Source organism: Diabrotica undecimpunctata, chromosome 8 (genome assembly GCF_040954645.1).
Source record: "Diabrotica undecimpunctata isolate CICGRU chromosome 8, icDiaUnde3, whole genome shotgun sequence".
Classification (NCBI taxonomy): domain Eukaryota; kingdom Metazoa; phylum Arthropoda; class Insecta; order Coleoptera; family Chrysomelidae; genus Diabrotica; species Diabrotica undecimpunctata.
Window position 1 is genome coordinate 128,828,347 of NC_092810.1, and position 27,977 is coordinate 128,856,323.

At 34.2% G+C, this 27,977-nt stretch overlaps 2 protein-coding genes across 5 annotated transcripts in view; one reads left to right on the plus strand and one right to left on the minus strand.

Moving 5' to 3' along the window:
- babo (TGF-beta receptor type-1 babo) overlaps nt 1-27,977 on the minus strand; it is a 100,003-nt gene that overhangs the window by 58,835 nt on the left and 13,191 nt on the right. The window contains exon 3 of one of the 4 annotated variants that reach the window (XM_072541031.1): nt 6,218-6,363. The exons of 2 other annotated variants lie outside the window; for them this stretch is intronic. In XM_072541031.1, the coding sequence (XP_072397132.1) occupies nt 6,218-6,363 (146 nt within the window). Of the gene's footprint in view, nt 1-6,217; nt 6,364-17,828; nt 17,979-27,977 lie in introns of those variants that run through there. One more of the 4 variants, XM_072541033.1, reaches the window with a different exon arrangement.
- LOC140448241 (ADP-ribose glycohydrolase OARD1-like) lies at nt 9,204-9,662 on the plus strand. The gene has a single exon (XM_072541345.1). It carries the CDS (start codon nt 9,204-9,206, stop codon nt 9,660-9,662), a length of 459 nt encoding a protein of 152 aa, XP_072397446.1.

Sequence of the window (27,977 nt, forward strand, 5' to 3'; positions counted from 1 at the left end):
TCTCGACTACGTCTCAGGTCACCGAGATTATGGGCTAAAACAGAAGCTTCTTGGGCGACACTATCTAGATAGGGCCAATTATTTTGACTTCATCTTGGAAGCACCGATCTCCGACTCTAAGACCCTCCAAGATACGTTGAATAATGGAGGTCGAATGGGTAACAGATGTAGTCTACACTTATTATCTAGGTAAGAGAAAAAAATTAAAATATATGATTTTGGGTGCATCAATTTAGTTTTCAATTTCCTGCCGATGTCCCTCCCATCATATGAAGAGCTACTCGACATTCTGAAACTCTGGTCCATTATGACATCACCATGCGAGGAATTAGTATAGAAAAAAAAGTATTCTACATCAAGCAAATAGTCACTGTGTCCGTTTCTTAAGACAACATGTAACAGACTGATTATGAAAACCATAATGGTTGCTGAGTAGCGCTGCCGCTAGATAGCACGTTGAGTCACCGATTGTTGCCCCCTATACAGGGTGTAACAAAAAGGTAGGTCATAAATTAAATCTCGTATTCTGGGACCAAACTAACTTTTTTATGCGCATATTTGTACTAAGGTAAGTTAGGTTCAATCGAACTATTTTTGGTCCCAGAATACGTGATTTAATTTATGACCTACCTTTTTGTTACACCCTGTATATTGACACCATCTCGTTCCAATCAGTCTATCACAAGTATCACACAAATTGCTTGATGCGAATTTATTATTATCGAAACCCAACAGTGCCTCGTTGTGTGGGTGCAAACTAATTTTTGCTCAGTTTAATTGTTACTCGCAGGGTGGTGTCACGAAAGTCGTTCGAAAGAATTTCTTTCAAAATAGCGATTAGTTCGTCACATGATGGATCGGATATCCGAAGGATATTGAAAAATTTGTGAAGATACAATGAATAAAAAACTAGTTCCCTATCTAAAAATAAAAACTAGTCTATTTATCCCAATAGGGATAGGTGAAAAAAGTGAAAAAAGTAGGTTACATCTGCTAACTCTTTGACTAGACATTATTGAACTAGATTGGGAGAGCTTTGGAGCTGTAAATCGGTAATTTACATGTCGAACCTAGTGCTCCATCAATCTAAGGAGTCAAAAAAGACACAAGCCGACACAGTTATGAATTACTTAAATTCACTATATACAAATTTATTGTGGTGGCAAAATCTGAAACTTTTGAGACGCAGGGAAAAACATCAGTTTGGCAATGATCAAAAATTATATTATAAAAGCATTATATTTTTACGTCTGATTGGAAAATAAGTGGAAAACGTGAGGTAAATGTTGACGGACAAAAATATTGGGCATTAAGCGGGACAGACATGCGTACTATGTTATTTTCTAAATTATTAACTATTTTCTCAAGAATCCTTCATAAAAAGCTTTAAATCGTGATACTATGCTTGACGCGGAAGAATCAGGGAGAGATTTTGCTGTCGGAGACTGCAAATTTGTAGATATAATTGTAAATTTGTTCGTTATGACATTTGTAAGTAAATCAGGGCTTGCTGTTTTCGTCGACTTCTTAGTTTGATGGACTGCAGCCTACTAGAGTAACCAATACAACTTCTAAAACATTCAAAAAGGTTGTTATCTAATGTTTAGAGGTTACTTTGATTACCCTATATTAAGAATCTTAACCATACTTTAAATTGAGGATATTCCGATTGTGAACAGATCACAATAACTGGACTTATTCTTCTAAAAGTACTCTACAATTGTTCAACTAACTAAACTGAACTAAAAATGAACAATAATACACTTTTAATAAATACATATACTTACTTGCTACATCTAACAACTAATAAATAAGACATTAATTATAAAAACTAATATTATACTAGGTGCATCAATTTTAATGTGGCAACTCAATATCTTTACTTAAAGAAATCATTTTTGGTGTGTTGTTCCTTATAGACCAGTAACTGAAAAAATGTTATACAGGTTTTTCAAGGTTCTAAAAGGCATGCTGATTTTGCTGCCTATAAAACGTTTTTTATACATTTTAGAGAAAAATGATTCAAATAAAAGTTGTAGATCTTAATAAGTTATTTAATTTTGCGAATTTCTAAATTAAAATACAGAAACAATTGACCAAAATATTTGCAAAATACAATATTTTTGCAGTAATGTATAAATGATACTAATTTTGTTATTTGCATAATGACATAATACGACTACTCGAAATTATGGCAATTAATGAGTTATTGAATTGTGTTAAATCTCAGCTAGATCAACCAAATAGTTTTTAAGTTATACAATTTGTTTATCTCAGAGAGCGATTATTTAAACAATTGTATTTGCCCAAACAGTGACTTAAGAGGTATTTAGCAGATCACAATCGACTCTTTGAGGCTTCAATTTTAAGGTAACATTTAAGATGTATTAAAAAAATTTCAACATTTTATCAAAATTGTTATTAAAAAAATCGTTTGAAAAAAGGCTGACTTTTTAACTTAAAACATTTATAATAACTTTGATATTTTTATCTCACGCGCTGCTAAGTAGGCTCACTAAAAAGAAAAAAGTGAAAAACACAATCTTTAAAAAAAGGAACCTTCTATGACCAATAGGTGCCCTTCAAGAGGGCATTTTTTTTTCAATCACATTTCCATTAAGAGCTGAAAATTGAACAGATTATAGGTGACGATCTAGATTTTATGATCCAATGTATACATGGCATATACAGAGAATATGTAAAAGGGATCATCATCATCACCATCCAGGCTTCTGCGTCCAAAGTTGGACATAGGCCTCTTCTAATTCCTTCCAGTTCTGTAGGTCCTGAGCTTCCTGCTTTCCTACCTAAGCTTCTTCTGTCAGCTCGTGGTCTCCACACTGTAATTTTTTGAGTCCACTGCCCGTCATTCATTCTAGCCACATGTTCCTCTTCAGCAATGCTATACGCTCTATGATATCTGTCCTTATTTCTTCGTTTTTAACTCTTTCTCTGAGAGTCAGTCCAAGTAGCGAGCGTTCCATTCGTCTTTGGGCTACCCTAAGTTTGATTACTGTAGACTGGGTTAAGGAAAGTGTTTCGGCACCGCAAATCATGACTGAGGTGGTAGAATGTCTTCTTTTTCAAATAATTTGGCATGTTGCTCTTGAAGATGTGTGATAGAGCTTCATATGCTAAAATGATTCTTCTTTGCAGTTCAGCAGTTTGGTTGTCCCTATCATGACTGAAGGCATACATTGGTCGAATGTCTTCTTTTTTCAAAAAATTTGGCATGTTGCTCTTAAAGATGTGTGATAGAGCTCCATATGCTTAAGTGATTCTTCTTTGCAGTTCAGCAGTTTGGTTGTCCCTAGTAATTTGGATTTCATGTCCTAAGCTTTTATATTTATGCACTAATTCTATTTTGAGTCGACCTTTGGATTTTCGCTTGGTACCAGGTTTGTCATGTATTGTGTCCTCCCAAAATTTATGTTCAAACCAACTTCATTACAGGCGGTATCTAACTCCGAACAATGTCGTCCGAAGATCGTAGGTGGGGAGCAATTTCTCCATCGACTTTGGCTTCCCACTACAATTTTTTGAAAGCATGTTCTCGAACTGCTGTAAAGAGTTTGGGAGATAACGTGTCTCCTTTGTGTATCGTATCGAATGCTTTGCGAAAGTCTTCGAAAGATAGGACCAATGGTCGGTTGTCTTCGATGGATCTGTCTATAATCCCGTTTATGCAGTGGAGGAGGTTGTTGGTGCCAAAGTTTTTCCTAAAACCTGCCTGTTCCCTAGGCTTTTAAAAATCTAATTTTTGTTTCCAGTCTATTTGTTGATATATCAGACATCGATTCCGATCCTTGTTTGACTAATCTTTTTCCTGAGTTTTCTAACTGTTTTCTGTTAGTTGCTCATTATAGTTTTGTTGACTTCTGTATAATTCTGTACATAAATCTTCTATTACCCTTAGTAATTCATCTCTTTTATTGATGATATTTCCATCTTTATCCTTTAATTTCATTATTTCTTTTTTAGCATTTTTCAATTTTCTCCTAAGAACTTTGAGAGTCTTGTTATTTTCAATCGTTTGTTGGATTTGTTCACTTTTAAGCTTTTGGTGGTCCATTATAATAGATTTTTGTACTCTTTTATTTATCTGTCTAAGTGCATGATGTTCTTTGCTTCTGTTACTTTGTATTTTTCTCCTCTCTTCCATTAATGCTTATGTTTGGGGACTTCTTTCCCTTGGCAGTGTATCTTCTGGCTTTCCTCTATAGCTTTTATTATAATGTCATTTAGGGTGTTAATATTTGTGACTGTATTCTTATTGCTTTCCAGAATGCTGTTGATGTGTTTTTCAAATCCATTTATATTATTAATCTCTGTCCAGGTATGTGTAGATTTCGTTTAGATCATGCGATATCTTCTTTCTCCCAAGGTCTATTTCTAACGACGGTTTCACCATTCTGTTTTCGCTACCTGTTATCAGTGATCATAAAATCGATCTCGTTCTCAGTTTTTCCATTCGGGCTGTGCCCCGTGCACCTCCGATGTTTTTCTTTGTAGACGAAGGTGTTCATTTGGAATAGATTTGTTTCCAGCAGGAAACTAAGTAAAGTTTCACCGCGCTAGTTCCTGTTTCCCAAACCAAAATTTCCCAGTGATGTTTCTGTTTCATCTGCCTTTCTCCCGTCAGCGTTGAAGTCATCACATTAACCCGTTAAAATGATGGTACTCGTAAAATACCGACTGTCGATCTCCGTTTTTTTTTAGAATGGTACTTCAAATTGGAGCGTACTGAAAAAATTTGCATTATCTCCGTTTCTATGGCACAAAGAATCTTGATTTTTGATAAATTGCGGTAGCTCGATAAAATATTAAGAACTGTGCCATTTTCACCTCCTGAAAACATCGGAAAATCCCGGAAAAATCAACTTCTTATAACTCGTTTTATTTCTTAATTTAAATAAGCAGATTTGAAGTATTAACATCTGTATTAACATATTAATAAGTAGAATTCAATATTCTTTATGGAAAACATTCTTTCTTATTATTTTCTCGAGCTACCCAAGTTTAAAATAATTGATAATCTGTGTTCCATAGAAGGCGAGATATTGCAAATTTTTCCAGTGCGCTGTAATTTGAAGTTCCATTTTAAAGAAACGGAACTCGGAAAGCTCTCTCTCCACGTATTTTACGAGTACGATCACTTTAAGGGTTATAACTTTTTATACCTTCTCTGTATATACCATCTATAAATTTGATTATAAAATCTAGATCTCCACTTATAATTTGTTTAATTTTCAGTCCTTAATAAACAAATGGAAATATGGTTTTAAGAAAAAATGCTATCTTGGTTCCTATTGGTCATAGAAGCTTCTTATTTTGTTCTTTCGCCATCTTTTAAGTGAGCCTACTTACAAGTGCGTGACTTGTTATTGAAAAATATCAAAGTTATTACAAATGTTTACAAGTTAAACAGTCAGGCCATTTTTAAACAGTTTTTTAATAACAGTTTTGATAAAATGTTGAATTACTTTTAATACACACCTACATCTTAAAATTGAAGTCTCAAAGAATGGATTGCGATCTTCTAAATACCTCTATGAGTCACTATTTGGGCAAGTACATTTGTTTAAATAATCGCTCTCCGGTATAAACAAATTGAATAACTTATAAACTATTTGGTCGATCTAGCAGAGATTTTGAAAACTTCAATAACTCATTATTTGCCATAATTTCAAGTAGTTATATTACATGTCATTAGTAAAAAACACAGTTATTAACATTTATAAATTACGGCAAAAATAAGGGTTTTTTTGCAAATATCTTGGTCAATTTTTTATGTATTTTAGTTTAGAAACTTGCAAATTAAAGAACTTCTTAAGATCTACAACTTTTATTTCAACCATTTTTCTCTAAAATGTATAAGAAAGGTTTTACAGGCAAACATTTATTTTTTCAATTTTTATGATTGTTTAAAAAACAAAGCAGAATAAGCTGTACGTCTTCAAGGATTTATCATCAGCTATTCCCATATATACCTTATAGAACTTTCAAAAATCTGTATAAGATGTTTACGTGAAATCGATTACTTTTTCACAGATTGACTAGGGTATTAATAGATATTCGCTTCACCACATTATAAATGTATATCTAAATGCGTCTGTGTTAGGCAGGCAGTGCTTTAAAAGAAAAAGAAAAAGTATATGTACAGCAAAGAACTAGCAGAAATAGTCTTCTGTATGTGCGAGTACTACGACAATTTTACCTTCTGGTCTTGGTACCGGCGGTACCAATCGCACGTTGCAGAAATCTTCGTTTTTGCAGCACTCCATTATATATGTCGTATTTAAAGAATTCTGATGACAGAACATTGGATTATGTACGGGTAGCGATAGACTTGGAACCAGGCACCTAAATTTTATGAGGTTCGGTGTTGAACGTATTTCTTTATTTACATATAATTTATCGAAAATTTTGAATAAATAATAATTAATACATTTTTAGTAACAATAAAATTCCAATTCTGGCTTTTAAATTTTGTGTTTTTTTTTATAACCAATTATTCCGAAAATACTTTGTTTAGTTGATCGATAGTTGAAACTAAAGTTCATTATATACACTGTTGGAAATCGAAAAAGTGTACATGTTATATTTAACATGTGATTTAATGCTATCTTTTCAAATGTAACCTCGCTATGATGCGTCTTTTTGAGCATACAAACAGCATGCAGGGGCTCATATAACAACAGATGGCGTTTCGTAAATAGACGTGACTAGTGTATAATGGATATTTTTTTTTATAAATTATCTAAGCAATGCCTAGCCAAATTGTAGATGTGATAAATTAGTCTAGCTTTCTTATTTTCTATTTTATTAAATACCGAATTAAAAGAGATCAACATTTTAGCGATCCCAGCGAAATAATCAAACTACTAGATGATAAAGGCAAATATTATATTTTAAACCTCTTCAATAAAATATACGAAACAGGGTATATAACAAAAAAACTGGCTACTGTCAACATTTGTAATGATACCGAAAAAATAAACGCTGAACAATGTAGTGATCATCGCACTATCAGTCTAATGAGCCACGTACTGAAAATTTTCTTGAGAATACTAAACTCGAGAATTTACAACCAAATAGAAGTACAACTAGGCGAAAAACAGTTTGGTTTCAGAAACAACCTTGGAATCAGAGAAGTATAACTCAGTTTGCAAGTCCTGGTTAAAAAATGTAGGGATATAGAACAGCCAGCATATATGTGTTTTATCGACTTCGAAAAGGCCTTTGACCGGGTCACCCACGACAAACTGATAGCATAGACAATTTGAAGCTATTGCGACAAAACAAGAAAAGGCTGTTTCTTTGACTGCTGCTTTGCGAGGTGATGCTGCGGATATCCTAAGATCGATTCCTAAGGGTCAAGAAAAATTACCAGATTACCAAGACTTTTACAAGACACTTTACAAGACAATTACCAGACCTTGTTCACTCCACTAGAAAAAAGCTATGGAGATGCTCATATACAACAAGTCTACGAGATACAAATAAGAAGTAGAATACAATGAGCAAGTGAGAATTTGAAGCAGATGTTATTCGTATTGCGCGGTTGGATATTGGAAGAAATTGCTGTAGATACCTTCATCAATGGGTTGATAGACAGTAAACTACAGAAAGTTTTACGACTAGCAAGACCGAAAGTTTTAGATGCAGCGCTCGCCATTGCCTTGGAACACGAAACAGCTAATCAAGCTTCACGGAGCTATCAAGTACGAACCTCTGAAGAGAGTGACGAACATAACGATAAACGTCTGGAGGAAATCGTACGGAAAGTAGTTCTTAACACGATGCCGAAGAGACGCGAGCCTAGGTGTCAGAATGGTGTAGAAGTATGCCACATTCACCGTTAATTGCAATAAAAAAATACAAGACTTGGAAAAGTAGAACAAATCGAAAACAGGGCTGAAAAAGTTCATTCAAATGCAAATTGTAATCACGGTATTGAATTGACTTTGCCCCATGAGACAAATCACCGTCATTAATGATCAATTCACACAGCCTCAACAGCTACAAGAGGCCCAAGCAGATGATCCATGTATAAAAAGAGTATTGGATTGGATGCACCTTATTGGCAAGACATTAGTGCATGTAGTCCAGAATTCAAGTCCTACTGGAGCCAATAGAACCTTTGAGAACGATCATGGTACAGGATCTAAGCTTCAGTTGATGGTACCTAAAAGAAAAGTGTCAGAAGTATTGCGTCAGCTGCATGATCGTACATCGGGTGGACACATTGCGTCAGTTTCATGACGGTGCATCAGATGGACACTTTGGTATTACGAAGACTGCAAAAGGTTCGAGAAGGGTTCTATAGGGAGAACTGTAAAAATGATGTAAGAAGATGGTACCGGAAATGTGAACTGTGTGTAACCAGTAATGGTCCAGTTGGTAAACAGAGGGCATCCATGAAACAGTACAATGTTGGTAATTCTATGGAAAGAGTAGCAATCGACATTGCAGGTCCATTTTCAAAAACGGATGGTCGAAATAAATATATCCTAATAGCCATATATTATTTTACGAAATAGACTGAGGCCTATGTGATACCAAATCAAGAAGCTGCTACCGTTGCTGAGGTACTTGTTATAGAATTCTTCAGCCGATTTGGTGTTTGTAAATTGATTGGTGTCAATAAGACCCTGTATCTTCAATCAGATGGAATGGTCGAGAGGATGAACCGAACGACGAGTAAACACCAAAGAGATTGGGACCAGCACATTCATTAATTTGCCTACCGCTCAGCCGTGAATGAAACTACAGGCCAGACTCCAACCTGCGTGATGTTAGGTCGTGAAGTTCGTTTGCCCTGCGACCTAAAGTTTGGCTGCAGACCTTCCAAAGAACATGTTGCAAGCGAAGAATATGTCGGCCGTCTGAAGTTAAGAATGAACAACATTCATGAACTTGCACGACAACACATCTAGTTAGCCAGTGACAGAATGAAAGATCAATATGATTCTCGATGCAAGTATAAAAGCTTTGAAATGGGTGATGTTGTTTGGCTTTATATAATCGTAATATATCGAATTAAGAAGTTGCAAAAAGGAAAACCAAAAGTTGCTCACATAAATCGTCCGGCACCTTATGCTGGTTCAAATGAAACAGAAGCATGAACCCTTCTACATGAGATCAAAGACGACCGGCGAGGGTCATCTTCGATCCAAGGTCATCCAAGTTTTAAGGAATTTATGTCAAATTACGCAGAAAGAAATAGTGCTAGATGCGACATGACCACAGAAGTTCAACAGGATGTTTTTAGTGTTCCGGAAAACGTCTCTCTAGCTCACTGTGTTGCCCAAGACCTCGAGATGACTAAAGGAATCTCGTCCGTATTCAATAAGAAATTCGGTCACTTGGATGAGTTGAAAAATCAGCAGCCTAAAGTTGGAAGAATACTGCGATTAGAATATGGTCCTCGAGCTTTGGTGTATATGGTGACCAGGAAGTCTTATACAGACAGGACAAGCTACGAGGACATATGGCGTGCTCTAACTAATTTAAAGCAAATTGTGTGCAATTATGATATCAAACATTTGGCTATACCAAAGATAGGCCATGCCCTAGAAAATTTGGATTGGAAGATTGTGAGAAGCATGCTTGAAGTGATCCTCCAGAAAACCGGCGTACGAATTCCTGTGTTACATTAACCCGAAGCGGTCGTGCCCTTCAAAGTCAGTAGACTGTTATTTCTTCTTGAATGATTTATGCAGAGCTGGAGAGTTGTGTAAATTCAGCCATCCTGGGCCTACATATAGAGTTGCTGATCGGGACGATCAGATCTAAGAGGGAAACAATGTAACGAGAAAGCTAATTTCGACGTACCGCATATAACGGTTGCATCTCTTAGAATGATGACGCGTAGACCAGAATCTTCGGGACGAGGATCTACAGGATATACGACGCGGCCAGCGAGACGTTCATAATAGCGACGATAGAGATGGCCTATTCTAGAAAATTCTGGAACCCTGTATTTGTATATATAAAAACCGCGCTGATATTAGTTAGTTTAGTTGATATTATCGGACTGTAAGCTTGAAAATAAATAGATTTACATAAATTAAAACCGCTGGTTTTATTTAAACACGCTACACTATCGTGAGTTAGTAATAACATTCGTAAAAAATTTAGGAAACAATAATTTCGGTAAGCTAATAGTTTGGAACGTGATACATAGTTGGTACTATGATAGAATCAACAACGTACTTGAAAATACTAATTTTGGATTAGATTTTATCATTATATCTAGAATATGATCAAATAAAATCTTGTTTTTTACTAAAACAATAGCTACTACGCAATTTTTAGTGCATTGGGTAAGTTCAGGTGTTTAAAAACAACTATCATCTGTGAATAATTTAGGCAGATAAATAAATTGATAAATTGATTAGATTTTACAGCCATATAACATTTTTATCTTTAGGGTATACTAATTAAATACCTATATATTAACGCGGCACGCGGGTGTACCGTTTTGATCTTATGAAGGACAATCCGTCAAACTTTTGGCACCGATTGATAACTATTGATAACTATTGATAAACCTTGGATCCACTGCTCTCCACCAGAGAACAGAATGAAAGCATGGTAGTGGACTGACACCGACAAAAGTGCTCCGAAGCGGCCAAAAGTGGCTTGATGGTTACGGTCATTGTATTTTGGGATTATAAAGGCATACTTGTGATTGACAATCTTCAAAAAGGTATAGGTAAAAAGAAACTAAAGCAGGAACACAGTGAGAAACGGCCCCATATGCAGAAAAAAAGTGTTGTTTCTCCAAGACAATGCACTGACTCACAAGAGCGTTATCACGAAGTCAAAAATTCATGAGTTGGACTTCGAATTGCTTTCTTATCCGACTTATTGTCTTGATTTGGCATCCGCTAATTATTATGTGTTCCCAAATCTAAAGATATGGCTCGTAACAAAACACACTATGAGGCTGTTACAAAACAAACTCCTATTTTGGAGAGTTTCCAGAATCGTATTATTCGGACGGCATAAAGAAGTTAAAAAATCGCTGGAATTGATCTAAAAAAAGACTATATCGAATAAAATAGAATTTTCTCTAAAACATGTTTTTCATTTCAAAGGAGGTTACTTAACAGACCACCTAGTAGTGGTTTTGTTAAATGTTAAGGGGATATTCGTCTAGATATTATGTCTACATAGTATCTAGTCAGTCGTCAGAGATTTAATCTATAAAACTCATACGAACAAGCTGTATTTTGCTAAGATTCTCAATTTTGGGAACCCAAAAGAGACCCTGAAATCCGCATCGTATGAGGGAAAACAAAAAACATCGATTTACCAAAAATCTGTACACCGTAAAAAGAATGCTTCAAACAAGAAATGTAGCTGAGATAATTTTGAACAAAAATGTTTATTAGCACTTTTTCTGTAGAATGAACGGTTCTCTCAGAAACAATGCTTGAAGCGACCGACGATTTTGAATGCCAGTTACGCGCGTGAAATCAATTTTCTAAAAATAAATTTGTATCAATTACGACGTTAAAAATACTAGACTACAATCCCATGAGACATTTTTAAAAGATCCTAAACGGTCCTCTTTTTAAGTGCATTTAACATGAGGTCAACTCCAAACATTTTATTTACTGAGTACCTTCAACGACTGAAAGTAGATATATAATATGTTATATCAGGTGAAAGAGAATTAAAAATGTAAACGAAAAATGTTAAAATATATAGAGTGTCCTATATAAAAAAACATAAGTTGGCATCATATTTCTGTTGTAAGACCCCCCTAAAAAATTATTGTACGCCACTGAACCCGACTGTATCGAAAGTTCTAATAAAGTTTTTTAAAATTTTTTCTAATAAAGATATATAACCCTGTTTTTTTTTCGACATTTTTCAATAATCGCCCTGTATCTCGCTAATATTGAGAGCTATTGATGATTTGATTGAACAATCGTTACTTTAACGAAAAAATAAGTCATGACATCTTAACTACTTTTTTTCTATTACCTCTAGTTTTCGGTGTACCCTGAAAAACATACCAATTTGGGACACCCTGTACATCATTTATACCGTAAGTATGTAATACAAAAATAATGATCTGCGACATAAGCCGCGTTTACACGATGACAATTGGCGAGACAATTGTCAGAAGACAACTGACTGGCATAAAATTATTGTCTTCGTCTAAACACTTCAGGCCAATTGCCTTGCCAACTGCCCTCACAATTGGCCCAAAATTCAGTTGTCTCCGGGAGTAGACTGAGGACAATGAGCTGCGCCCAGTGAGCCCCCCCGCCACTCGAAATCTAAATTGTCGCGACAATTGGCGCCGTGTGAACGGTGTAGGCACTAATGTCTAGAGCCTGACCCACTACTCTGAGCCGCGTAATGTGGGTTGCCTATTATGAATTAAAATCGGGAAAATTACTGACTTACGCATGCATGACGTCCGACATCGGATAATCATTTTTTACTCAAATAGATGTTATAATAATTATTTCTCTTCTAAAAACTGATTGTCATTAGAACAGGCAATTTTAGTTCTATCATATAATGATGTAATGACTCCCTTTTTAACATTTATGTTGGGATTTGATTTATAATTTAGATATATGTTCATATACGCAACAAAAAATATTAAAAGTAAGAGCTTTTCGAGGAACTAACCATCATTTAATAAATAATTTTTATATAACTGTGCTGAATAATGTATTTCGAAACGGAGAAATTATTTATTTATTGATATTACAAAGAAACGGTCTCTAAAACGTTTTTAAGCAAGCCAAAAAAAGCACTTTACAAGGCATGAATGAATCAAATATGTAGCACCTTTTTTGTAGATGTATTATTCAAAAACAAACTGAAGTTATTACTTGTTATTACTATAAACAGGGATCTGTATAGCTGGGGCTATGCTTAACTTAAATAAAACAACGATTAGATAGAAAAAAATCACAAATTTCATTAAAATTATTTTTATTTTTTAAATGTTAATATAATTTGGTACATTGATTTGTATAATATGTAATATTTTCTAAGTAAGTTTTTATATAAATAAATAGTCTATATATAAATGTACCATTAGATGAAACTTTGAAAACAATTTAGGACCAAATTACAAAATGATAGATTAACAACTAGAACCAAATTAAATGTGTCAGCTATAACGGAACTGTTGACATTATCTACTGACAACACTTATTTTCATCTAAACAATGATTTCTATAAACAAAATTTTTAGGCTGTGCTTTAAATCCATTATTAGCTAATATATTGACGGAAGATTTCAAAACAAATATTCCTAATCAAAATTTAAAGCCCACAATACGTTGGAAATATGTAGATGATCTGTTGGACACACTTCTGATTAATATAAATAAAAGATAAAAAAGAGGAGTCAATAAAACTTACAATGGAAAAGAAATAAAATAAATCGTTGCCTTTTCTGGATGTTTTAATCTCAAAGGAAAATAGTGGATATGGGACTCATGTATACAAAAACCAACACATATGAACATATATCTAAATTATAAATCAAATCACAACATAAATGTTTAAAAGGGAGTCATTAAATCATTATATTATAGAACTAAAATTGCTTGTTGTAATGACAATTCGTTTTGAAAAAAAAAAATAATGATTAACATCTATTTTAGTCAAAAATGATTATCCGATGTCGGACGTCATGCGTAAGTCTGTCAGTAATTTCCCCGATTCAAATTCATAATAGGCAACCTACATTACGCGGCTCAGAGTAGTGGGTCAGGCTCTAGACATTAGTGGTGTAGGCCAGTAGTGCTGTCTTGTTTTTTGCCAGTTCCCTCACCGGACACAACAGATGACGAGCAGTCGGCCATGTTTTAACTGTCTACTGCCATGGCAATAGTTGGCCTCGTATAAACATCTTCTCGTTCAACTGGACTGGCCTCCGACAATCCACAACCACGTGATGACAATTGTCATCGTGTAAACGCGGCTTAATGCCGTACAAAAATATTGGTACCAGTAGTAGGGACAATATTTGATTTTCGGAAAATTTTGACCCCATTTTCGGCAATTTGATATAGTACGGCATTCATACACATATTTTAGGACCGTTATTCAGATTATTTTTTTGCAGTGCCGTGCATATCGGCATTTATTTTTTTCATTGTTTTTTCTTGTTGAAAAAAGTACCTCTAAATGAATCAATCACCCTTTATTTTAAATACTGTCGCAGTTATTAGTTATCTAATGGTCAAATAAAAAAACCATGCCGTACATTTTTACCTGATGTGACTGTAAGTGATATTTTTTTACAGATACAGAAATAGCTTTACAGAAACTGACTTCATTTGCGGCAAAATGCAAAACTACATACGCAAGTTGTACTCTTCACCTTTAAAAAGCATTTTAAATTTTGTCGATAGGACACTCTGATAAAAAAATATCGAATTTTTACCGTCGAGTTGATACAAATTTTATTTAGAAAATTTATTTCACGCACGTAACTGTCATTCAAAATCGACGGTAGCTTCAAGCGTTGTTTCTGAGAGAATGGTTCATTCTACAGAAAAAGTGCTATTTTACTCATTTAAAACATTTTTATTCAAAATTTTTAGGGGGAATCCCGGGGGTACGAGTGGCAAACATATTTGCATCTTTTTGAGGTTCAAAATTGACATTCTCAGCAAAATTCAGCTTGTTCGTGTGATTTTTCGTCTCTGACGAATGGAGTAACAATTTTTGAGTCGCGTTTGAAATTTTCCTCACCATCGATACTTTTAGGCAGATTGTCTAAATGTTTTAAAATAATAAAATATTTTTTTACTGATAATGTTAGAAGTTGTTTATTCGTCAGGAGCGTTCGTGATACGTGGTAACATTATCATTTATAATTATATTTAGACAATACAATATTTATGATTTACATATAGTACTAGTAAATCGTCTAAAATATTGTTACCCATAATTTTATTTTCTATTGGAAGAAAGAGACGATGAAAATAATTTGATTGCGCGAAAAAGGTTAGTATTAAAAAAAATCAACGCTGTTAAAAACACAAGTAGAAAAACAGTAAACGATTAGATTTGTTATTTAAACAAGTGCAAACCAGACTAGAGACCAGTCAGAATAGTTACAGAAAAAAAATGCTTGCATTAAAACCATTATCGTTTAGTAATGTAAAAAAATGTCTACAAAAAATATAAATAATAAAAATTATTAATATTTGCAATTTGATGTGATGTGTGTGTGAATTGCAAATATTAAAATATAAATATATTAATATATAATAATACTACATCTAAATTGTAAGTTGCGTTGATGACCTTGTTGACCTTTATACCACACTCAGAGCCTTCAAGTGTCTCTGAAAAAACATTCTCCTCATAGAAGTTGAACAACACAGGAGACAAAATACACCACTGTTGTACCCCTCTTAAAATTTCAAATTTCTCTGTGTTCATTGATTTGTTCAGACTAACTCGTGCGTTTTGGTTCCAATAGAGATTCTGGATTGCTCTTATATCTTTCTCGTCAATGTTAGCGTTGTGTAACATTTTTATCATTGTATCGTGTTTTATGGTGTCAAACACTTTTTCATAATGGAGGAATGTGATGAATATATCCTTTCGTTGGTCCATGCAGTTTTGTACAAGATTATTCAAGCAGATAGCTGCTTCACGTGTACCCAGTTCTCTCTTGAACCCAAATTGTGTCTCGCCGCTTTGCTCTTCCGGCTTTTTGAACAGTCTTGCGAAGAAATACTTTAAGCCAATTGCTCATTAAACTAATCAGTCTGTGGTCTTTGCATTTTACCGCTTTTTATGATTTAGGGATCATTATAAAGGTTGAATAAAGTCATTCCGTTGGAAAAATGGCTGGTGTTATATATGGCATTGAAAATTGTTACCAGCATGTCGATGTTGTCATCTTCCAACAGTTTTATGGCTCCCATAGTAATGCCATCCGGTCCAGGCGCCTTGCCCAGTTTTGCTACTTTTATAGCGTACTCCACCTCGGCACGAATAATGGGAGGGCTGGATAAATTTTCCGTGGACAAGTTAGTAGTTGCAAAAAACCAAATGCAAGGATCTATAAAATAGCAATTGGACCTATAGTGACATACACGGCGGTTGCGAAACCATACACGTTCAAAGGGAGGGTTGAGGACAGCGGCGCATTGGAGACATAAAACGTGACATAATACGTAACATTTGACATAGAACATGACATTTTACATAAAACGTGACATTTGACATAAAACGTGACAGTTGACATAAAACGTGACATAATACGTTATATGTCAAATGTCATGTTTTATGTCAAATGTCACTTTTTATGTCGAATGTCTCCAATGCATCGCTGTCGTCAACCTGCTCTGTCGTATAGTGTATATAATATAAATGAAGGCCTACTTGATAGAGAGAAGATTACATACCATGCAAGAAGCAAGGACGTAAGAAGGGTATGTAATGAAGGAGACATAAATATATCGGTAACAAAAGGAACACATTATCAGAATGTAGCAGAAAATAGGATAGTAAGAATAGCATGAGTCAAAGTACGAAATGGTGGCAGAAAAGTGGGAAAATGGTGTGGAAAACCAAGAAAGAGATTGGTGTGATAATTTAAACAATGCAGAAGGCTAACATCGAAAAAGAACCAAGTCTTAGGAGCCTACATATAAGATGGAAAAAAAGAAGCATTGCTAAGCAGCTTAAAGTACTAGTTGAGCTTATTTGTACATACCACCGATTTAAGAGTTTTAATCAACGATATTATTTCCTTCTTTATGGACTTCCCATTTTGACTTTTTTCATTGACGTAACTTAATACGCTTGTAATATTAATTTATGTATTACATTTAGGTAAGTTTTTAATTGAATTGAATAGAATTTTGAAATGACATAACCAATAACAAAAACTTTGGTTATACATTTCCCAGAATTTGTATAATAATCTGTTTTGAAAACGATTTCCGGAGTTGAAATTGAAACATCAAACATTTGTTAATTAAAAATGTGATTTTCATTACATACAATAATTGTTGCTTAATCCCATAAGTAGAAAGGGCCTCACTTCACCCCACTTTGACCTTTGATCCCATTTTTCGGTGGAGGCGTGTATTATGTCACGTTAGGTGTATGTCAGGTCACGTCAGGTGTACGTCGGGCACGTTTTATGTCGAATTTCGTGACATTTAACATCGTACGTGACCCGACGTACACCTGATGTAACCTACGTGACCTGTCGTACACCTAACGTGATCTGAAGTACACCTAACGTCATCTGACGCACACCTGACGTACACTTAACGCGAAAAACGCCTCCACCGAAAAATGGGATCAAAGGTCAAAGTGGGGTGAAGTGAGGCACTTTCTACTCTCATAGAAACATAATATTTAATTTAGACAGGTATTTCCTTATTAGTGAATGAATGAAAATGAAGCATTTTTATTAGAAATTTTTTTATGAAAAAAATAATTTTTACACCACTGGATTTAGAGTGGCTTCAAATAGCTGCGATAAAAATTTCCTTAAAATGTAATTATTAATAACAAAACAATTTCAACATAAAATTTTAAAATTCACTATGCTACGAGTCACTAAAGAACACCATAAAAATTTAATGAAAGTAACTCACAATAAAAAAAGGGTCACACCGTATAAGTAATTCTCCCCTAACGTGAGTTGTGCGCTACAGTATAACATTCTATCGAAGAGAAATAAATTAAAAACATTTAATTTTAATATATTTTTTGTTTGTTACTTTAAACCTTAAAAACAATAACAATTTTGGTTTTAATGCAAGCTATTATGGCTGGCCTATTGAGGGGCGTCACACAGTTACCTGGTCTGGATATATCATTCAAAGAAGGTAAAATAGGTTGATGACTTTCTTCTGCGTTACAATAGTCAAACTGTTTGCAGCATTTTTGTGCTTCTGTTGCAGTAGGTTTCATATGACACCATCTGGGTTCTTCGGGTGGAAAAAACCCACCTTTGTCCAAACAACTAACGCATTGGTTATAAAAATATAAAATTAAAAATGAATTGGACCGAAAAAACGCAATATTAAAATTATTATTTTCGTTAAAATCTTCCTGATACCCGGAGATTTCTTTAAGATCGTCTTTCACAACACAACATTAACAAAACCACCAGGTATCTAGCTTTGATGAAAAGCTGACAATTGAACAAATATTAATTTATATTTTAAAACAGTCTCATCGAGTAACATTAGAAGTTATACCTATAAATAAACTCACTTTCCCAAGGAAAACTACAAATTCTTGAGGTCATCTTATGTGGACTTGTCGTAAATTACTTCAATTAAAAAAATCAGAAAAAATCCAGTACTGATCACAGTTAAGGTCCATAACTCTTAACTGTGAATATAACCAACTAATTTTGAGAAGTATAAGAATTTTCTATTTTTATTTGGCGTCTCTTAAAATTTCACTAGGTTTTTATTTTGCGTCTCGTATACGTCATAAAAAAATCGTAAAGGTTTATACGAGAGTAGCATGGAGGTTCTAAAAGTAGAAAAAAATCACCAAAACTTTGGAGAGCTGTGAACTGTAATCGAAAAATATAAAACTGTAAAAACGGCAAAAAATTGAAGATATTGCGGATACTCACATGATACAAACCAAAACAGTCTACAAACAACCACAACTAATATTGTAAAAAATACGGTTTGGGTAAATAACTACTTTCGAAAAGTAATCACACACTAAAAGATTTCAAAGATGGTATAGAAAATGCGGAACAATAGGCATACCAGTACAAGAGAATATATTACATTTACTACTTTTCGCAGATGACCAAATCCTTTTTGCACAAGACAGGGAGGATACAGAATATATGATAAGGAAATTAAAGGAAGAATATGAGCTATGGGGACTATTAGAAGCAGTAAGACCGAATACTTATGTATTGGATCCGAGATTGCAGATATAAACTTAAGTTTAGAAGGAGAGACTATCAAGAGTTGTAAGACTTTTAATTTTTTAGGGTCAATGATAAGCTGAGATGGTACTTGCATGAAAGATATATAAATAAAAATAGCGCGGGGAAAACAAGCCACGAAAATACTGCATGGAGTTATATGAAACAAACGCTAACCAAAGAAAACAAAAAAAAAAGGATATGTCAGAGCATACTGCTAAATATTCTCCTATATGGAGCGGAAGTATGGCCAATGACAACAGCAATACGACATGAAATAAGAACAGTTGAATTTGACTTTATGGGAAGATGTCTAGTGATGATTAAATCACCAGAGATGATATAATAAGAACAGAGGAAATATGGAACAGAATGGAAGCAGAATGCTTAATTACAAAAAATTGGAAAACAGAGCCTTGCAGTGGTATGGGCATGTACAAATATAATGCTAGAGCACAGGTGGCCGAAAAGAATATTGGACTGGGACCCGCCGGGAAGAAGACGGAGAAAAAGACCTGCTATAAGATGGAAAACGTACACAGGAAATGCAATGATAGATAGAGACCACAGAGAAGGTGACTGGGAGAATAGAGTTCTGTGGAGGACGAAAACGGCGAACTCTTCTTTCTTTTTATAAGCAATTCTGCTTGTTCATTGGCGGATTAATAGTTCTATGGAAGGTTGTCACTCCATATTTTGCGCGGTCGTCCGATACTTCTTCTGCCGATTGGTGACTTATCTCTTGCTATTTTGACGACACGTTCTCCTCCATTCTGCTTATGTGGTTATTCCATTCTTTTTTTCCATTTTGTATCCATTCATTTATACATTGTACGTTACATTTTCTTCTAATGTCTTCACTTCTCTTTCGATCTCTCAGCGTATTTCCTGTAATTCCTCTCAGGACTCTCATCTTCATCTCATCTTTGCCGTTTCCGTGTTTGGAAACTTTGATTGGTCAGAGTCGAATCTCTCTATAGAGCACCTAAGGAGCTGATATGGAGTTATTTCTTGTAAAGATCCAAACCTCCCTACGGTGACAACCCAACCTGTATGAAAAATTTTTATTACACAATATGCGCAACAAAAAATATACCCTGTATATTATACATAAAAAATATCCAATACATTTCCTAAATAATCCCTTTACAAATACAATTGAAAGGTCGTCTGAAAATCAGGCATTGATCGCACTCCAGGAATTAATGATACAGTGAGCATCATCCACAAAAAAAACTGTCAATTGAATTAATTCTAAATTAGATAAACACGTTTGACGAACTCTAGTACCATTAGCGAGATATTTTTACGTTAAATCGATATAGAACAACCTCTAGACCTTGTAGTTTTCTTGTGTGAAAAGAGTTTGTGCAGTCGCTATGGCAAAATCATTTGCTTTTATAAAAAGTTAGAAAATACCTAATTGTATTAATAATTTTAATTTAAAAAAGAGTAGGATCTGTCTACAACAACCATACGTTGTTTTACTATTGCAGTATGGAACTTTACTAATACCAATAGCTCTAAGCATTCTTTGCATATTTCCTCTGTAGTGGTAAATATAAAGAAATTTACACTATGTAATGTGAAGTCAAAAGTACATTTTATATGAAAATAAAATACAATTGAGAACAGTGCAAATTTTATAGTAAATTAATGTTTTGGATAAACAAAATTAAACAGACAGATTAGTAAAACCAATAGTTTGATCTACAGTGGTATAATTAACACAATAATTCACTAAAGAATTCAGTATGAAGAGCTATGCAGTTCAATTCAATTTCTATGTAGCTTCAATAATAGCTGCAAAATCAAACAAGCCCAGTTTTTTTATTCAGAGATACAGAAATGTAAAGAAGGATTTTTTTATTATTGATAAGTGGTAAGTGGCCGGTTTAAAGGATCTATTAAAACTTGTAGGTATTCGTATGCATGTTCTCTCTGTACGTTCTCTGTATCTCCATATCCCAGCATAGTTTGTCGTGCACATCGCTTTTTTGATCTTAGTTCCTCAACTTGCTACCTGTCTTCGTGGCTATATCGTTTTAGTTGTTGCTTTTCTATATTTTTTTATTAGTGCAACTGCTAGGTACCAAGGCCGTGTAGAGAATACGTTTCTGGACCAGTAACCCTAGTTGGGAGTTTAATTTGCGAATCTACTTAAAATTTCAATATCTTACAAAATTATCAGCAACCATGAAATCTAACTCCAATTAAATAACATTTAAAGTGGCCTTAAACATGTATACCTAGTAGCTGCATTGAAGATGGAATATTTATTCCGAAAACGTTCCGTGTTTTAGCCCGAAAGGGTTTTTTTAATAAATATACCTTTTATAACGGATTTTTTAATAACAAAATTTGTGACATGGTATACAGCTGACTACAGGAAACTAACTTTTTCCTTGTGGATTTTTCTATATCCTCCTATAAATGCCTTTTCATCCCCGATTATTTATTTTACTTTTTCTTTTCTAACTCTGTCTCATTTTCGCCATCCCTCTTTTTCTTTTGTCGTATTCTTTGTATATTTCCTCTATAGTGATATTCTTTCCTTGACTTCCTGTCTTGTAAATTATAAGTCGGCCTAGGTAGCTAAGAAGTGAATGTACCTGCCTTGATGCAAATGATATGGGTTAGATCCCCATTACAAAATCAAAAAATATTGCCAAAGAGAAACTGAGAAAGCACGAAGTCTTAATACGTCTAGTATAGCTCCTCTGTACACAGCTCGAATCGACGTTAAACTGTAGGTTGTTCAGTATATATGTGTACACTTAATGATCCACACCACAGATATATATTTTTCTTCACGTGCCATGCCAGAGTTATCCGACGTTGGCGATCACCACTTCCAAGGCTTCTCGATCTTCTCTCACATGGAATAATTGTCCTGCATTCGATATCTGAGTCCATTCACGAATATTTTTTTCTTCCTACATATCTAAGGCCTTTTATTTTGCCTTTAAGGATCAGTTGTAGTATTCTATATCGATTTCCCCTCACTATATGTCCCAGATTAGAGATTTTCCGATGTTTAACAGTCTTTGGCAATTCTCTATCTTTGTTGATCCTCCTTAGTGCTTCCTCATTAGTTTTTCTTGCTGTCAAATGTATCTTCAGCTTTCGTCTATGAATCCACATTTCCAATGCTTCAATTCTGTTCATAATTGATACTTTTAGTGTCCACACTTCTGCCCCATACAAAAGTACAGACCAAATATAGCAGTTAACCATTCTTTGTCTCAGTTTTTTCTTTATCTTTTCAACTTGTTACTCCATTTAATTGAAGCTCTGCATCTGGATGTGGTTTACGACTAAAGACTAAAAATTTATTTTTGTTTGACTTTATTTTAATGCCCATTTCCTCTCCCACTTCGTGAATACGATCAAGCAGAAGTTAAAGACCTTCAATATTTTCTGACAGAATTACTGTATCGTCCGGGTATCTAATTACATTAAGTAGTTCCCCGTTGATTTTGATTCTATATGGTTGGCTCTCAAGTACCTTTTTAAATAGCTGGGCCAAGTAAGCATTGAACAATGTTGAGGACAAAATTCAACCTTGTCTGACTCCTCATTGTATGGAGATTTCGTCGGTGTAATTGTCTCCAATGTTTACGATAGCAGTTTGATTCCAGTACTGAGTTTTAATGACACAAATGTCTTTGTCATCTAGTCCTATATTTTTTAACATCTGCATTAATTTTAGATGCTGTACTTTATCGAATGCTTTTTCGAAGTCAATGAAGCATGCAAATACATCTATCTTTTCTTTGATCATGGCATTTTTGTAATAGGATATTCAGCGCAAAAAGTGCCTCCCTAGTTCCCATAGCACTTCTAAAACCAAATTGGGTATCTTCGAGATTTTTTTCGCATTTGAGTCTAATTCTGTTGTGAAGTATTCTTCGTAAAACCTTAAAAGTATGGCTCATTAGGAATTAACAGATATTCTGAGCATTTTCTAGCATTGTGTTTTTTAGGTATTGTAACAAAGATGGACTTGAGCCAGTCTGTGGGAATCACTCCAGTGTTATATACTGCATTAAAAAGTTTTACTAGTATTTACTTAGTAGAATGTTATCTTCATCTATTAGCTTCAGCAACTCAGTTGGTGTATTATCTGGACCACAAGTTTTCCTAATTTTAGCATTTTTTAAAGTGTGTTCTACCTCTGATTTCATAATTTCTGGGACGTTAGTACAATTTTGGTAGGATTCGGTAATAACATTTCTGTCATCTTCAAACAAATTCTGATATATACAGTTGCCATTTACTTTTTTGTACACATTAAAAAAGTCGTGCCTTGATATCACATCTTTAATTTCCTCACACCTTTCTCTCATCCATTTTTCTTTTTCTAATTGTATCTCCCTTTTAATTCTTCTCTGTAGATGTCTAAATTCTGTTTCATTCAACTTTATAAGTCGACGTTGTTCCATCAATTTCAAAATGTCTTCTGTCATCCATTGATTTTTTTTGATTAAGTTACTTCTATAATCATCGTTTGTCGAGATTTCGTTAACTTGGTTTTTAAGTTTATTTCACAGTTCCTCTGGATCTTCTAGTTGTTCTCCAATGTTCTTTATTCTATTTTTAAATTCTTTTTTAATGTTATCTTTTATGTTTATATCGTCAAAATTAACTATATTAACTATATAACAAGGGATTGGTGATACGATCCAATATCTGCTCCTGGAAATGTATTGACTTTTTTGACGGCATTTCGGAAGCGCTCACTTACAAGTAAGCGATATTTATACAGAGGATATGTACAGTTACAGATATATATGCAGAAGAATTACCTATCGTCAGAATTGAATAGCACACTAAAAAGTTATAAGTAACGATACATAATTTCAGGTGATTAGCACCAGTAGGAAGAGTTAGCACAGCCACAAGGATTACATAAATTACATATACATAGTTCATATAGTTGGCAGTAGTCCACTGCTAGCAGACATTACTGAGTAAAATAATAAGCAAACGCTGGCATGTTTTTTGTATAAAATTGTCCATCTTTTTAGTGATTCTTAAACCACTGTGCAAAAAATCAATTAGGCTTCACATAAGTGTCACACACCACCAAGATCACTAAAGTTACCACAAAATCAATGTTCTGAAGATGTGAGAGTTTAAACAGTAAGATAATCAAAATGACTCACAATTTTCATTCAACACTAAATGAATAACTTTCCACTTGGCTTGTATCTTCAGGGTTTTCATGTCGAACACTTGGTTACATTGTGCAGTTGAGTTACTGCGAATGGTAAATCCACAGAATTTTCGCTTAGTAGTATAATGTATAATAAACATGTTTTAAAAGATATTGGATTGAATATACAATATTTAATTACATCTAAAAACAGTGCTAGAATTTTATCAAACCAGTCAGAATTTTGGACGCTTGGTAAAAGTAAAGTTCCCATTCCCGTCGAATTATAACAAAACTTCTACGTCGTCCTCAAAACTACACAAAAAATTCTTAAACCAGATTGAAATTTTATTGTTCATATCAAATTTTGGCAAATAAATAATTATTCGGTAAAAAAATAAATTTAGATAATGACAAGTCAACATCTGACTTACCATTTTTCGATTTTTATCGATTTCTATACCACAGACAAAAAAATTACAAATAAAGAAAAAAAAAGAGTAAAAACAGTATCAGAATATCGAAGCTTTTTTGTATATTAGCTTTTTTAAATATACCAGTTACAGCAACAAACAAGATTATCATTTTTTAAATAGATTAAAAATTAAACAAACTGTGAAACTAGATAAGATATTTGAAGAGAAAAGTTCTACATACATCAAATGAAATTCGCTAAATGTTATTGTAAAATGTTAAAAAGTATTAAATTAATTTGATTTATTTTGTTTGTTCAATGAAATTACAGAAGTGGTATAAATGGCATATGAAGTATGTTAATATCTGTGTACAAAGACAAATAGATGGTCGACCATGTGTAAACTATAGGACTACAAAACTACTTAGTCACACAATTAAATATGGAAGGGACTGATTCTGAGACTAATTGATAGACGGATACGTGAAGAAACCGAAATATCGGGAAATCAGTTGGAAATTACAAAGCACTTCGACGATTGATGACATTTTTATAATAAGACAGTTGATGGAATAATATAGGAATAATGAAAAAAGCTCTTGTTAGTGGCACTCACATAAAGACAACGATGAGTTTGCTTTAAAGTGAAACATTCAGGATATCATACCAAAATATAAAAATCAATGCCATTAAATGTTTCATTCCTATATTATATACAGAATTGGCCAATCAAAAAATTCCATTCTGATATTTTCATACATTCATTGGATTTTGTGAAGATGCTGAAACAGATGGATTTTTATTATATATAACGATATAGACATCCGTCATTTTTCAACCCACTCCCTTCCAGTCCCACAAACCACAATTAATTTTAATTACAGAATAGACCATGTGGGGCACTTCATTGGACAGATATTTCGCTAGAGAATTCAGACATCCATGATTTTTCTTTCATACTAACTCTGTTCTTGTGAAAAAGTATCAATTTATTAAACATGTTACACCTCTTAAAAACCAAACGTCACGCCTATGTTTTGCTGGCGTTAATGACAATTTTTTTTCGTCACGTCAAAAACTACACTGAAAGAAATTTGCAAAAAGTTTAGTTATTTGAACTGTTGTTGGTAGCGTTTAACAGCGATATTAAATGAGTATTTTTTAAATTCGTTCGAAATGGTATATTCTATCGCAGAAAGCGTTGAAATTATTTCCATATTTTTTGAAAATGGAACGTGTGTAAGAACAGCGAAATTTTTTAATCAACTTCATCAGCATAGGATAAAAAAAGGGAGTGTGAAAACCGAGTTATGACTATTAATTTGAAAATTATTTTGAGTACTAAAAAAAAACTAAAGAATCTGGTTTTTCGCGCTCTATTGTCTGCAGAATAATGAAACATTACAAATTCCATCCCTTCAAAATACACTTCGTACAGGCAAAATGAAGACGATCTAGACAGGCGACTACAGTTTTTTGAGATTACGGCTGAGAATAAATAGTAATCCAAACTGTCTATGTAATATTTGGTTTTCGGGTGAACTTACTTTTTTTTTAAATGGTACTTGGGGAAATCGCCGTTCTTTTCACCCCAATTTGAGAGGTAGATAAGCATTTTATATGTATATCTCCGGCACTAATACGCGGTGTATTTATTTTTTGGCACTTTGGCCCAATTTTTGGCACTTTGGCACTTTGGACGATAAAGCAGGCAAAAGAAAAATAGTTTGAAGAGCAATGCAAAAAGATCGAAGACCTTCAAAATAAATATGATCTGTTTAACCTACACAAGAAAGTCAAAGAACTGGCAGGACTAAGAAAACAAAATCCCACTTGTGCAATTCTGGATAGACACGGTACTGCTATAACACATACGGACGAGAAAATACAAAGATGGGCAGAATATATCGATGAATTGTTCGATGATGAAAGAGGAGATCTGGAGCACATAGAACTTACGTCAGAAGAAATAGGTCCATATATTACAAAAGAAGAAATATTGCACGCATTAAAAACAATGAAGAGCGGGAAAAGCCCTGGACCTGATATGCTTCCTATAGAAATCCTAAAAATTCTAGATGAGAAGCACATTGATGTTTTAGTGACACTCTTGAACCAAATTTATAGTTCAGGCGTATTACCCAAAGAGTGGTTAACATCTATTTTTATTTGTCTCCCTAAAAAGAAAAACGCAAGAGAATGCAGCGATTACCGCACCATTAGCTTAATGTCTCATACGCTAAAGTTACTACTTAAAGTCATCCATAACCGAATATATCACAAACTGGACATAGACGTTAATAATACACAATTTGGTTTTCGCAAAGGCCTAGGAACACGTGAAGCTCTTTTTTCACTTAATATACTAATACAAAGATGCCTGGACGTCAATCAAGATATATACGCATGTTTTATTGACTATAATAAAGCATTCGATAAAGTACGACATAAACATTTAATGAATGTCCTGAAATCAAAGAAGATTGACTACAACGACCTCAGGATCATATCAAATTTATACTATAAACAGCGAGCAAAAGTACGTGTTAACGAACAGCTGTCAGAAGAAATTGAAATTAGATGTGGAGTAAGACAGGGATGCGTATTGTCGCCAATTCTTTTCAATGCCTACTCCGAAGAGGTCCTGAAAAAAGCTCTTGAGGGTGAAACAGCTGGAATAAAGGTAAATGGAGTCCCCATTAACAACATTAGATATGCGGACGACACTGTGATCTTAGCCGAAAACATCTTCAGAGACTGGTGACCAGAATAGCAGAGTATGGAAAAGAGTATGGTCTAACAATGAATGTCAAGAAGACGAAATTTATGAGAATATCGAAAACTCAAAGAAATAACGACAATCTTCTAATAAACGAAACCAACGTCGAACAAGTGGACAAATATGCATACCTGGGAACAATGATTAACTCCACAAATGATTACAATCAGGAGATAAAAATAAGAATAGAAAAGGCTAGAGCAAATTTCAACAAATTGAGAAGAGTTCTATGTACCAGGGATTTAAAACTGGAACTAAGAGTTAGGTTGGCGAGGTGCTATGTTTTTTCGACTTTATTTTATGGAATGGAATCTTGGACCTTGAATGCGACATCAATAAAAAAACTGGAATCATTTGAGCTGTGGGTGTACAAAAACAAGAAAATTAGAATATCTCGGACATATTACACGTGGAGAGAAATACACCTTGCTCCAACTGATTATGCAGGGAAAGATCCAAGGAAAGAGAAGCATAGGGAGGCGTAGAATGTCATGGCTGCGCAACCTGAGAGATTGGTACGGATGTACATCAAATGAACTTTTCAGAGCAGCCGTCTCAAAAGTCCGAATAGCTATGATGATTGCCGACCTCCGCCGCGAAGATGGCACTTGAAGAAGAGAACCATCAACACACAAAATTAAATGCGATCTGTCAAACATCTCAGTAAAAGTCACGGTCTTGTTAAATTTTAGACGTG